The sequence below is a fragment of the Thyridium curvatum genome (assembly GCF_004353045.1).
Source record: "Thyridium curvatum strain D216 chromosome Unknown NODE_95_length_149896_cov_80.229921, whole genome shotgun sequence".
NCBI classification, from domain to species: domain Eukaryota; kingdom Fungi; phylum Ascomycota; class Sordariomycetes; order Thyridiales; family Thyridiaceae; genus Thyridium; species Thyridium curvatum.
In genome coordinates, this window is record NW_022156850.1 from 137,335 (window position 1) to 149,896 (window position 12,562).

The 12,562-nt window shown below is 55.1% G+C and overlaps 3 protein-coding genes across 3 annotated transcripts; all 3 read right to left on the reverse strand.

The window, feature by feature from the left end:
- Positions 1-301: 301 nt before the first annotated feature.
- E0L32_011009 (uncharacterized protein) lies at positions 302-5,056 on the reverse strand (the record flags this gene model as incomplete). The annotated part of the gene is made up of 6 exons (XM_031133691.1): positions 302-1,139; positions 1,204-2,211; positions 2,348-2,938; positions 3,502-3,951; positions 4,007-4,968; positions 5,033-5,056. The coding sequence occupies 6 exons, from the start codon at positions 5,054-5,056 to the stop codon at positions 302-304; spliced, it is 3,873 nt and encodes a 1,290-aa protein (XP_030988825.1).
- Positions 5,057-5,567: 511 nt separating this feature from the next.
- Positions 5,568-7,083, reverse strand: E0L32_011010 (uncharacterized protein; the record flags this gene model as incomplete). The annotated part of the gene is made up of 2 exons (XM_031133692.1): positions 5,568-6,795; positions 6,884-7,083. The coding sequence occupies 2 exons, from the start codon at positions 7,081-7,083 to the stop codon at positions 5,568-5,570; spliced, it is 1,428 nt and encodes a 475-aa protein (XP_030988826.1).
- Positions 7,084-9,867: 2,784 nt separating this feature from the next.
- E0L32_011011 (uncharacterized protein) lies at positions 9,868-11,792 on the reverse strand (the record flags this gene model as incomplete). Its single annotated transcript, XM_031133693.1, has 4 exons — positions 9,868-9,993; positions 10,102-10,929; positions 11,034-11,396; positions 11,484-11,792. The coding sequence occupies 4 exons, from the start codon at positions 11,790-11,792 to the stop codon at positions 9,868-9,870; spliced, it is 1,626 nt and encodes a 541-aa protein (XP_030988827.1).
- Positions 11,793-12,562: the final 770 nt, after the last annotated feature.

Below are 12,562 nucleotides of genomic sequence, written 5' to 3' on the forward strand. Positions count from 1 at the left end.
CGATGCGTTGAAGCCGTTGCGGTGAAAGGCGATCCCCAAAAACCCAAACCAGCAGTTCATTGATGTGGCGACGATTCGCGCAAGCCGTGAGGGCATTGTACCGCCACAAGAGCGTCTAGAGGTGGAACAAGACAACATTCTTGTAGAGATTGATTAGGGCTACCCCCGAGCGCAAAAAGCGATTTAATTGGATTTTTTTTGGTTTTTTAATTGACGAGTGTCAATGGTGGTGATGTCGTGATTTGGATGGTCCGGATGGTGGCCCGGGGGGGGGGGGTGGTCCAAGATGTGGGCCTCCGGCTTAAGCTGCGCAAGAGTATTTAGCTGCCAGAAAAGAAAGAAGACTTGCGTCCCCACTGCTATAGGCGATCGCGTCTGTGAGAAGACTTCCGTCGGCGATGTGGGCTTTGAGTTGCTTGAGCGTTTTTCCCTGAAGTCCTGCGATGCTCGCAAGCAATTTGCGCCTGCTTTCTGTCGTGTCCTTGCATGTACTTCCCATGAAAAATACATCCTTTAGGAGCGGAATTTCTGTTCTGTATGGTGTACGTCTGAATCCCTTCAGTCGAGAGACGAAGACCGATGCCCAAACAAGGCCAGGATCATAATTTCGAGGCCCATCGCTGATAATGGCGTTCCGATTTTCTTGCAACCAGTCATATACTGTTCGGTGGAGAAAATTGACTGACCTGTCTGGCAAGTCATGCAAGTCACCAGCCTTGGCCAAGCGGTGAGTGATTTGTATCATGCCTCGCGTGTGGCCCGCCAATCGTCTTTCTAGTAAAGGGATGACTCCTAATGTCTCCTCATCATCTGTAGGAAACGGAGGTGGGTTGACGGGATCCTGACACTCAGTGGCTATCCAAAAGTCCATAGCGGAGAGGTCACGTTGATGGAATTTCTTCCAATGAAACAATAGCTGATACATTTTGGATGCGCTTGACCGGAGGTCTTTGTCAAGTCGGTGTCTCATCGAGGAATATAGATCGTTCAATCTCGGAGGCAACTTTTCAAACTCGTCCCAGAGTCTCTGTAGGCTGTTGTCATCCTGGACGGTGAGGACAAGTTGTTCAACGACAAGAACTACCCAGAGAAATACCCCGACAGCCCTTTCAATGATTTGATACTCCAGGTCCTTCACACTTTTCATAGACAACTCGAAGCTCCTGAAAGGCGGGGCACTTGGCTATCCGTTTGTGCACGTACTTGATGATGTCCGGCTTAGTGAGGAGTTCCATCCTAAGCGACGGGTACGCATGAAACTCGTCCTGGAAGATGTTCCAAGGTCGACTCGACACACAAAGCTTAATTATGTGCTCCTCATGTAGGCGCTTGAAAAAGAAGATTAGTTCTTTGAGGTTGCCTTCATATTCATCCAGGCCATCAACGAAGATGGCGAGACCATCAGTGTCCTTGATGACAGATGCAAAGCCAACAATGCTATCCTTAAGTTCTTCCGCTGTCCACTTCGGGGCGTCTGGGGCGTCGATTCCTGCCAGCTGATAGTAGAAAAAGCGCTTCGAAGCAACATTTTGGTAACTCGTTGGTCTTTGTTGAAGGAGTTGGCGAAGCATAGTCAATAGAAGCCCAATTTGACTTTTCTGACTTGTCGAACCTGGATTCCACAAGTAGACATTGCAAGTGACAAGTCGGAGTTCAGAACACCAGACTTTCAGGTGTTTCCGCACTTGATGATTATTACAGATGTATTTCATTAGTGTGTTCTTGCCAGAGGCCGGGATTCCCGTAATCCAAAAAGGTGACTTGTTGCCGGTGGATTCGAGCCATTTTTGAAATTCTGTCCGCTGGTCTGAGCTAGCCCTTCCGTCACACTTGGGGTGATCATCATGTAGTAGCCATTGAAATGTTTCTGGGAAAGGTTCCTGGATCTGCTTCTCTCGAGCCAAGATGTTCTCAAAATCGAGGCTGCTTAGAATCTTTTGGTAGACCATCTCCTCAGATAACGAAAGAGGTCCCTCAGAGAGTCCAATAGGTGAAGGACCAACTGGATCAGCTGCAGTGAGTGAAGTCCATAGTCCATTCACCATTCGATCTACCTCTGGAGGCTTCTGCAATGGCCGCCCCTTAGAGACGTTTTCGAAATCAGGTCGAAGGCTGTCTATGGTCGACTGCAAGGTATTGAGACTATCAGTGATCCTCTCGACTCCCTCGTCTATGTTGTTGAGCCTTGCACGGTTCTCCTTGACGCCATCCCTACCATTTGTTTTGTTAGTTCCTGGATTCCACAAACATCGGGCATAGTGGTCAGGAAATGGCAGCCTGTGATCCACCACAGGATACACTGATCGTTCATATGAGATGGTCAAGATAAAGAAAGTTTCCAACATACGCAGCACATAATATGACATTCATCATTATCTGCTCGCGAATACTTCGTAACTGGTTTTGGAGATCTTCGATCTCCTTTTGCTTCATCAAGCCGCGGACAGCGATCATAGCTTGGGCGCTTCTGGACTGCTTAGCCGTCAGGCTCTGAAGGAGACCTTTCAGGCGCTGCTCCACATGGGTGCATTTGGCAGCTAGTCGCTTGAGGCTCTCGGATTGCAGTGGATACAGTTGTCGCAGACTGTCAATTTTGTCTCTCGCCTCGTTTGCATGTCCTTGGAGCTCATGAGACTCTGTCTCAAGCGCGGACAAATTGGGAGGGCGCCCATCTTTCGACCTTCGAATCTCTGCATAGAGAGAGACTAGTTTCGCCCCAAACTCAACAAATGTGACGACACCGCCTGCAATGGAAAATGCAGTGGCAGGATCCATCATTGCGATTTGTTTATTCTTGGCTATGGCAGAAGAAAGCTGCCTGACCATGCCCAAGATGTGCACGACTTTCGGTTCAGCCGCAGACCACAGCACTTCTCCAATCAGGATCAAGGAGAGGAAGAGGGGCAGAGCGGGGGAATGAGTGTTGTCATCGACCATCCTGCGGCAATTTTGATACAGAATCTGTGATTGGCTTGAACCTTGCCCGGCATGCTTGCGGTGCGTTGAGCCAGGTCCAGTCCATTGCGGCGGACCTTGTTTGCAATAATGGAGGCGATACCGCCGATTCAATCAAGATCCACAAGGATTTACTGACGGTGTGGCTCGCCAGACATAACGCCTCGGATGCTACATATGTCTGATCGTCGTGATATATGTGGCTGGGAGATGATACGGACCTGACCATCCTTGCATAACAACGACTTCAAGGAATGATCACCCCATCAGAAGTATCTGCTCAACCCTATCTCTACAGCGGTAAGTATCAAGCTTTAGAAATGTCATAGATCGTAGGTATACATAAGGCTCTTCTTGGCTGAATTATGAAGAGGTTCACGAAGGTCTACAGAGGGTACGACGACCAGATGCTCGATTTCATAGGCCATGATCCAAAGTGTCATCAATCATGGTCAGCAAGTGTAAAAATACCGGCTTGATAAATACTTAGCCTAGCTGAAGAAACTCAACTGAATAGTTCGGAATCATAACTGAACCATGGCTCACATGACCTTCTTCCACTTCCACAGAGACGTCGAGTTGCAATACATCTTCAAGCCCGTCATCCCCCACTCACTTCCCAGTCCGCTCCACTTGTGTCCCCCAAACGGCACGTTGGGAGCCACGTCGAAGTGCGAATTGAGCCACACGCTTCCAGCAGAGAGTCGTCTTCCAATCCTCTCAGCGCGGTCGAGGTCCTTGGACCACACGGACGCACCCAAGCCATACTTGCTATTGTTCGCGCGTCGAACGACATCGTCCTCGTCAGACCATTTCAGGATAGGGACAATGGGCCCGAAGGGCTCATCAGTCACAATGCGGGAGTCCTCGGGAGGATCGTCAATGATGGAAGGGCTAATGTAATACCCCTTTGAACCGCTCATTACCTGGCCTTCAAGGGCTTGCTTCCAGCCTTGTGTGCCAATCTCGGAGTACACCTCCTTGACTCTCTCATATCTGGAAGTGTCTTGTCAGTGTTGGAGACTGCAGTATAATGAACAGGCAAACCCACTGCAGTTTATTCTGGATAGGACCGACAAGAACGTCCGGCTCGAACCCATCGCCCGTCTTGATGGTCTTGGCAAAGCTGACCATGGCGTCTCGGAACTTTTCGTAAATCTTCTCGTGGATATACAGTCGCTTGACCAGCATGCAAATCTGCCCAGAGTTGAGGAACGCGAGAGTCGTGATCTTGGGGACGATGGCCTCGATGTCGACGTCCTCGCACACAATGCAGGCGTCGTTGCCGCCGAGCTCGAGCGTGACCCGCTTCAACGTCTTGGCACAGCTCTGCATGACCAGCTTGCCAGTAGCGACGGAACCCGTAAACGCGACTTTGTCAATGCCCGGGTGCTCAGTCAGCATGGGCCCGAGGTCATCTCCGCCGCTGAGGACCTGGAAGACGCCCGGCGGGAAGATGCCCATTCCGATCTCGCCCAGCTTCAAGTCGCAGTACGGCGTGAACGGGGAGGGCTTGACGATGATGACGTTGCCCGTGATGAGCGCTGGGCCGACCTTGCCCAGCCCGAGCAGCACGGGCCAGTTCCACGGGACAATGCCGCAGCACACGCCGATCGGAGGGAAGGTCTGGGTGATGACACGTTCCTCGTTCTCGTCAAGGACCTCATCCTGGACTTCCATCTTTGCAAACGCCCTGAGCCAGTTCAAAGTCATGTCGAACTCCGCCTTGGCCAGGGCCAGCGGTTTTCCTTGCTCCTGGACCAACAGTTTCTCCAATGGCTCGCGATGCGCCTCGACTGCATCCGCATAAGCTAGGAGAAGCCGGGATCGCTCGGCGAAAGAGACCTGGGACCAGGTCCGGAAGGCCTCCTTCGCGCATCCTACGGCCTTGTCCACATCTTGTTGAGTGGCGCAGGGCACCTCATACAGAGCCTCGCCGGTGGAAGGATTGATAGAATGCCGCGTAGTGGCCGTCGGGATGAATTCATTGTTGATAATGTTGCCTCGGTACACCTGTACTGACAAAGCTGGTTAGATCATCTGGAAGCATCACTTGCGCAAGGAGCAGCTCTCTGACCGTAGTATCAAGCGTAGATGCCATGACGTCTAACTGTTGGATCTTTGTCTCCTTTGCTGGGGAATACAGATATCCTGTGAGGTCAAGACAGGAAGACCTCAGAGTTCATTCCCCGCGCGGGGGCTTTTATCCATGCTCGAAGCCAACATCTTAGCGGCTATCCCTCACACACATGAGGGGGCGGTCCGAACCCCCTCACTTAAGCACACTGCATGTACTTCCTAGCACTACATCCCATTGGTGATGTGCACGGTACATGTGACGTCGATCCGCTCAGCTTATGCCTCGGTAGGCTATTGCAAACCGTTGAAGAATCGAAAGATCACAAAACAAAGGGAGAGCACGAGATGACAAGTATTGCCGGCCAATGGAATCATCTCCTGCGCAGCTTACTACCAATTGTGATGCTGACTGCATGAATGATGTGGAGCTCATAGTTGTCAAGTTAACATCACCATCTATTGTGATTGTCGAGGTCTATCTCTATTGGTGCTTGCTGACCCATTCTCTAATCAGCTCTACTTCTATCCCAAAATCAAGGAGCGTTGCTCTTGCAGCTCCACGGCTTCGCGCTCTTGGTGTGCGCGATCGAGTCGCCCGACACCCACAGGCCCAGCACGCACAGCGCCAGCCCGGTCAGGAACAGCACGACGTTGGCGCCGAAGAGCAGCGCGCGCCGCCAGCCGCGGAACCACTGGCCCTTGTAGAGGAACAGCCACATGGCGCCGGGCAGGCCGTAGGAGAACCAGCTGACGAAGAGGGCGCAGACGATGCCGAGCAGGTCGTTGAAGACGGGGATCGACTCGGCGATGATCATGGCGACGACCCAGAGGCCGAGGGTCAGCAGCAGCCAGGCGACGGTGCCGAAGACGGTGCGCTTGGCCACGTGCTTGGTGTGCCCGAAGAGGCGCACAAAGACGTACTTTGCCGCGACGTGGCCGTAGATGACGCCCGCGATGACGATGGTCGGGATGGCGACGCCCCAGATGGCCTTGCGGATCTTGGGCGAGCCGGCGGCCGTCAGGGCGGGCGAGGGCACGCCGGGCCCCACGTAGACGTAGATGACGACGGAGGCGACGAGGTAGAGCGCCGTGTCGCAGAACTGCAGCAGACCCAGGGCCTTGGGCCAGTCCTCGGGCTTCTTGAACTCGGCCATGATGCCGAAGAAGCACGAGTGGCCGGAGAAGGCGATGGCGATGTTGGTGACGGCCAGGAAGGCCGAGGTGAAGCCGAGCTGGCGCGTGACGTCGATGCTGGCGGAGCCGATGGGCCGCTCGACGGCGACGTCGATGAGGGTCATCATGACGGCCGTGAAGATGGAGAAGAAGGACAGGAAGGACATGTAGCCGGCGTACTTGAGGGTGCGCGGCGTGTTGAGCACCCAAAAGGCAAAGACGCCGACGACGGCCCAGACGATGGTGCAGGTCGAGCCGTCGGACAGCGTGTTGAGGCAGATGGTCCAGGTCAGCAGGTGGCTGCCCATGACGAAGATCTGGAAGAGGGCCTGCGCCCAGCCGACGACCTCCTGGAAGACGCGGGCCATGCCCAGCGGGCGGCCGAGCACCTCGGCGGCGTCGCCGAAGCTCTGCACCCAGGGGTACTGCTGCCGGAACTGGAAGAGCACGTAGCCCGAGTAGCCCGACAGCAGGGACATGAAGAGGATGAGGATGATGCCGGGGACGAGGCCGATGGTGGCGAGGACGGCGGGCAGCGAGAGGATGCCGAGGGAGACGGTCTCGGCGATCATGATGACGCCGGCTTGCCTATATTGTTGACGCAGGTTAGCTGGACTGGGCCGTGGCAGTTCACAGTGGTGGTTGATGGTGCCCCAATGGAATGGACAATACATACCACCACTCAAGGGTGCGATAGTTGATCTGGCGGCCATCGTCGCCCAGCTCCTCAGCATAGCTGGGTGCCGGCTCCTCATCTGCCGCGCTCGCCAGTGCGGCCTCGGCATCTGGCGCGACGGTCTTGGGAAACTTTTCGGCTTCTTCGTGGTGGACAGGGTGCGTCCTGCCAAAGTCGGAGGTCTCCAGTTCGGGCTGCATCTTGGGGGGGTATATAGGCGATGCCCGTCGACGGAGGGGGGGAGGGAGAGGTGTGAGAGGAGGGAGTATGCGTGTTCTCCGAAGAGAACAGTGTGTAGAAGAGGGTAGCAGAGGAGGATAGGACCGCTACGAGATCGCGAAATCCGGTACTTGGGAATGTTTTCTGGGGAAGAAGATGGGAGGACGGTGGGAAGGGAGAGTGGGAATCTCCGTATACTTATTTGTCCCGGCACCGGACCTCTGGGATGTATGCGGGGAAATGAGACAGGAGGAGAACAGTAAGAGTCACCAAGTGCATCAAATAGGAGGCCTGGAATTAGCAGAGAAAGATTATCAATCGAAATATGCCCTTGTTAGCCTCGGTGTGTGTCGTGTTGTGTCGTGTGCTTGCTGCGTGGCGTGCTATGTGGATATCCATGCCTCAAGTTTTGACATAATAGTGGAGGGATCCCGGGGCCATAAAAAAAGGTCTGGACGATACTCCCGGCCAGCCCGCGGCCGTTACCGGATGTGAATACGTGCTGCCTTGGCATCGTGTTGGTTCCCGAGGCGGCGCCGAGATGGCAGGCCAAGGGGCAAGAAAATGGCCCAGAAAATTTTCAAACTCTGCTGGAATGACTCAGGTACCGGCGGGCTTCTTTCCTGGTCATACCCACGCCCAGCTGAGGCCTCTACCAGATGGATAATGTGCTTTCTTTCCGTTCTATCAACAGATACAGGCATCATTGGGAGTACCAGGACGGGGTCCTCCATGACCGGCCAGCCATTTCATCCGAGAGTGAAGTGACGAAATTTGATCATCGTTAAGCTTACAGGCAACAAAAAGAGCCTCAATGGCAGCCCCTGGCCACTTCCCTAGGCACCATACTCCATCTAGTTTAGATCCGTGGCAACCTCGGTGCTCGAACGGGCATGGTGTAGACGCTATGTGGCGCCAGAAGCTTCGTTTCCGCCGTCGAAGGGTCGGCTGTGGAGCCGGTGATGCAGGGCCGGAGAGCTGCCCTAAACCCTTTACACGCAGAAACTGCCGAACAGGCGCATCCACACACACTTTGCCTTATATAAAAGTTACTTCATCGTGCGTGAAATGGGAAATGCAGAATGCTACAATCTCCTGTTGATCCCTAGCCCGTTATACGAGGGTTTGTCTTACTCCCTGCAGAGGTGCGGAGACGAAACTCGCGTCTCTGGGGCAGAGGTTGCAACGAGGCATATCGTGAAAAAGTACCGTTGACACTCGCGATGTTCACCTCCTTACCTGTCCGTGAAACAGTTCGGTGTTTGCCTCCACCTGGGGTGCATATTCCCTGAGCGAGTGCCCTCGCAAGTGGGCGTCTGAATAGTTGACGGAAGTTCATCAGGAGCTACCTCAGTCTTCACAATCAATATCCTTGTCACATCCTTGCCCTGGAACTCGGAAGGGCTATCCCACTACCTAAATCCGATGGGCTTGATGGATAGCCAAGTACTTCTGTTAGCAGTCCGTCAACTAATCTGACCATCACTTGCCTCGTCTCGCTCGACTGCAGGTTGGCATTGAGGACGTCGAGGACTGGTCCTTGATGTAGATCCTTTCCTTGCTACAGACAAGACTGTGCCGTTCAACTCCAGATCCGCGTTCCGTCGGCTAATAACTTCCGTACGGATGATACGGATGGCGGATGGCGGATGACGGAAGCCCAAATGCAATCACCAAGGGTGGACCTCGTCGCATTAACTCATGTATAACCTCTTTGTGACGATAGGGTCGAGTTTGGGACGATATAGTAATTATGCATCGAAAGCTGCTACTCTTGATGATGTCGACGTGAAAGATGTTGACGTTGTTGTTCGCATACATACTGTAGGCTTCCAGAGAGACAGACAATACATTAGCAACACACGATCACAACCGTCTTGTAAACGGTCATCTCTGTGGAGGAAGAGTTATGGACCAAGAACATGAACATATGTAGTCAAATCCTTCCCCGAGCTATCCCACACCGTTCATGCACAACCCCATGGAGCATCCAAGCCTCGAGCCGGGGGAGGAGGGGGGACGCAGTGGACACGTCTCCAGACTCCGGGGGTTAGCTTTATGCCTCATTCCGTAGACCGAAGTCAAAAGTTCCGTGTGGAGATTGCAATCCGGGGTGTTACCGTTGTAAGATCTCGAATAGTTTCAAGATTTGTGTATGGCGTTTGCGCGGAAAGAGGTGCGGCTGAACGGGGGTAGCGTCGGCACAGCGGGAAGGGAGAAGACCCGCTCAGCCACCAGCCGCCCCGGACTCGATGTCCCTCCTGCATAACAAAACCCACACAGCAAAACCCTTGTCCGTACGTCGAGCTGAGAGACATGGATCGGATGTCGAACCCCCCTTGTCTTTTCCCATACCCGGGTGATGGTGTGCGCGGGCCGCGACCTGGGGCCTTCTCTCCGAGCAAGGCAAGTCCAGCCGCTCCCCCTTTCCCCGGAAACCCCGGACAGCAACGCCGGGTATCCACTGCGAACGGCATCAACAAGTACGAGGGGTAATCAGATCGACGAGATAACGTAATTGTAAAATCAATTCTCGAAATAGAAACGCCGGGCGATGATGTGCTGCGTGCGCGACAAGAGCTATCGAAACAGGAACCCCCCCTTTTCCCTCGCCGGTTCCCCCAAAGTCTTTTCGTCGTTCAGTCGTCAGTATCCACGAGGAGATATCTGCCCTCATCTACCTCCCACGATAAACCATTAGGGTATCTCCATTCCCCCTAGCCTCTTTATCCAATTCGTTTCTCTTGTCCTCTTGCTCATATGGCTTATGCCTTGACAGGCGTGTCAGGGGTAACAATGTCCCTGACCTGGAACCTCGTCCAAAAGTTGTTCTGCTTGACGAACCACGCGTTGACGAGCTTCCACTCCTTGGACGGGTCATCAAAGTTGATCTAAAGCGAGAAAAAGAGAAACAACGTCAGTCACACACAACTTCTTCACTTGCTTGCTTCCACACACAAGAAGAGGAACCAAAAGGAAGAAGAAAAAAAAGGACTCACCTCGAACCGCCTAAACAGACTAGGCACAAGCTTGTAAATCTCCAACAGGCTAATGTTCTTGCCGATGCACGTGCGCGACCCCATGCCGAACTGGAACATGGTCCCGTTCATCTCCTTGACGCGCGCCTCCTCGGCCGCCGGGTCGGCGCCCTCGCGCGCGAACCACCGCTCGGGCCGGTACACGTCGGCGTCGTCGCCAAACACGGCCCGGTTCTGGTGGATGACCCAGGCCGAGCAGCCGACGATGGTGCCGCCGGGCACGTGGTGCCCGCAGACCTCCATGCCCTGCGGCGGCACGATGCGCTCGAGCGGCAGGCCCGCGGCCGGGTGCATGCGGAAGGCCTCCTTGATGCAGGCGTCGAGGTAGGGCAGCTTCTGCGCCTCGTGCCAGGTCACCAGCCCCGTCTCGGTGTCGCTGAACAGGCCCGCGCGCCCGGCGTCGTCGATCTCCCGGCGCAGCTTGGCCAGGCAGGCCGGGTTGCGCAGGAGGAAGTAGAAGACGGACGACAGCGAGATGGCCGTCGTCTCGGAGCCCGCAAAGGCCATGGACACGGCCATGGTCTGCACGAGGTTGTTGGTCATGAACTCGGGCCGCGTCTCGTGCGCGGCGAGGAACTTGGACAGCAGGTCGGGCGACTCCTTCATCGTGGCCGCCTTGGTCGGCAGCAGGGGCCCCTTCTCGCTCGACGTGTCCGACAGGCGCTCGGCCATGCGGTCGCGCGCGAACTTGGCGACGGGGAAGGTGGCGTCGAACCAGCCCCACTGGGAGAGCTTGAGGTAGATGGGGTTCTTGAGGAAGAGCAGGTCCAGGAAGGGGATCTGACCAATCTGTTTGTTTGTGGCTGTTAGTAAACCGCTTGCACCCATTTACCCCTCTCCTCCCCAAAAGGACCCCCATCCCCCCCCAAAGTGCGTGATCGGAAGTATCTTACCGGAGCGACATAGAGGAACAGACCAGTGAGGTAGCTGACGATGCCGTCGATGTCCTGGTTCTTCTCGATGAAGCCGTGGCGCTTGCTGTAGGTGATCTCGCCGATGACGTCAAAGGCGTAGAACTGCAGCCAGCGGGTGAAGTCGCAGGCCTCCTTGCTGGCGGCGAACAGCTTCTCGGTCTGCTTGAGGAAGATCTTGGTGGTGTTGTCCACAAAGGGCTCGTACTGGACCAGCGCCGACATGGCAAAGGCCGAGTTGACGCAGCGCCGGAACTGGGCGTGGAAGTTCTCGTCCGTCGTGCTGAACAGGCTGGAGAGCCTGTGGCCCTGGACGACAGCCTGCTGGACGATGTAAAAGTCGGACTGGGGGACAAGAGTATCGAGCGTCAGTCACAACAGCGAGAACAAAACGATGCCAGAAACCCTGGACCAGTAGTACGGAAAACACACCTTGACCATGCCCTTGTTCAGGCCATAGATCTGCTTCAGGGCCTTGGGGTCGGCGAAAGACAGAGAGTTGGGGCCCAGGCGAACGACATCGCCGTACTTTGCGTGCAGCTTCTGGTGCGTAATCTCGGGCCGCTGCCCGTAGACATCCCAAAACCTCCACCAGTCCGTCAGGGACGCCAGGAAGGGTCCCGGGTACTTGTTCAGTCCATTGTGGAACCGGTTCTTCAACAGGTAGGCGAACACCAGCGAGACCGAGATGGCGAGCCAGTGTTGCGCCACGGCGTGCAGCACGCTGTCGATGAGACCCATTGCGAGCTGATGAGAGCTCGGCTGACGAGGGGGAGATGTTGAGATCTCGGAAACACAACTGAGACTTGCTCCCACTCAGTAGCTCCAGAGACAGACGGCCGAGAGGGGATTCGGAATCGATGCCAAGACTAGGAAAAAAGAAGAGAGATTGGCGCGGATAGATATAAGAAGCGAACTACCGCTGTCTTATTGCTTGCTGCTGCAAGGGTATCACGGGGCCGAGTTGGAGTAGGGAGGGAGTAAGGAGGATGCAAGCACGGTGACACCGGAGGGCGACGACGAGATACACAGCAACGCTATTATAAGAATTGGAGTAGCGTCCTAGAGTGCTGCCTCGTTTGTTTTAATATACTTGACTGCTATCTTGGGAGCTTGGGGCCAGCGGGATCCAGGCCCACGACTGCCGTGCCTTAGCAGCGGGTTCCCGGGGACAGAAAATCGACCCAGGGGCGAGCGGGTTGAAATTGGCCCAAGGCGTTCCGTGAGCCAGCGCCAGACAGGAACAATCGATCAACCCTTCCCAGGTGACTGGGGCCAGGTGGAGAGGCACAAACATCAGAGCCATCGAACGAGCGGGTCGCGAGGACGACAGTCTTGACAGAGTCATTGGTGGACATGCGCGACAGCGGGTGGGCTTGCAGGGGCCTTGCATTCTCGGTATCAGCGAGACCAAGATATGGGTGTCGGCAAGTGAAGTCGACGCTTTTGGTCAGCCTGGAGAAGCTGAGTTTGCCCGGAGGCGATGGGGGGGGGGGGGGGGGGGGGGGGCC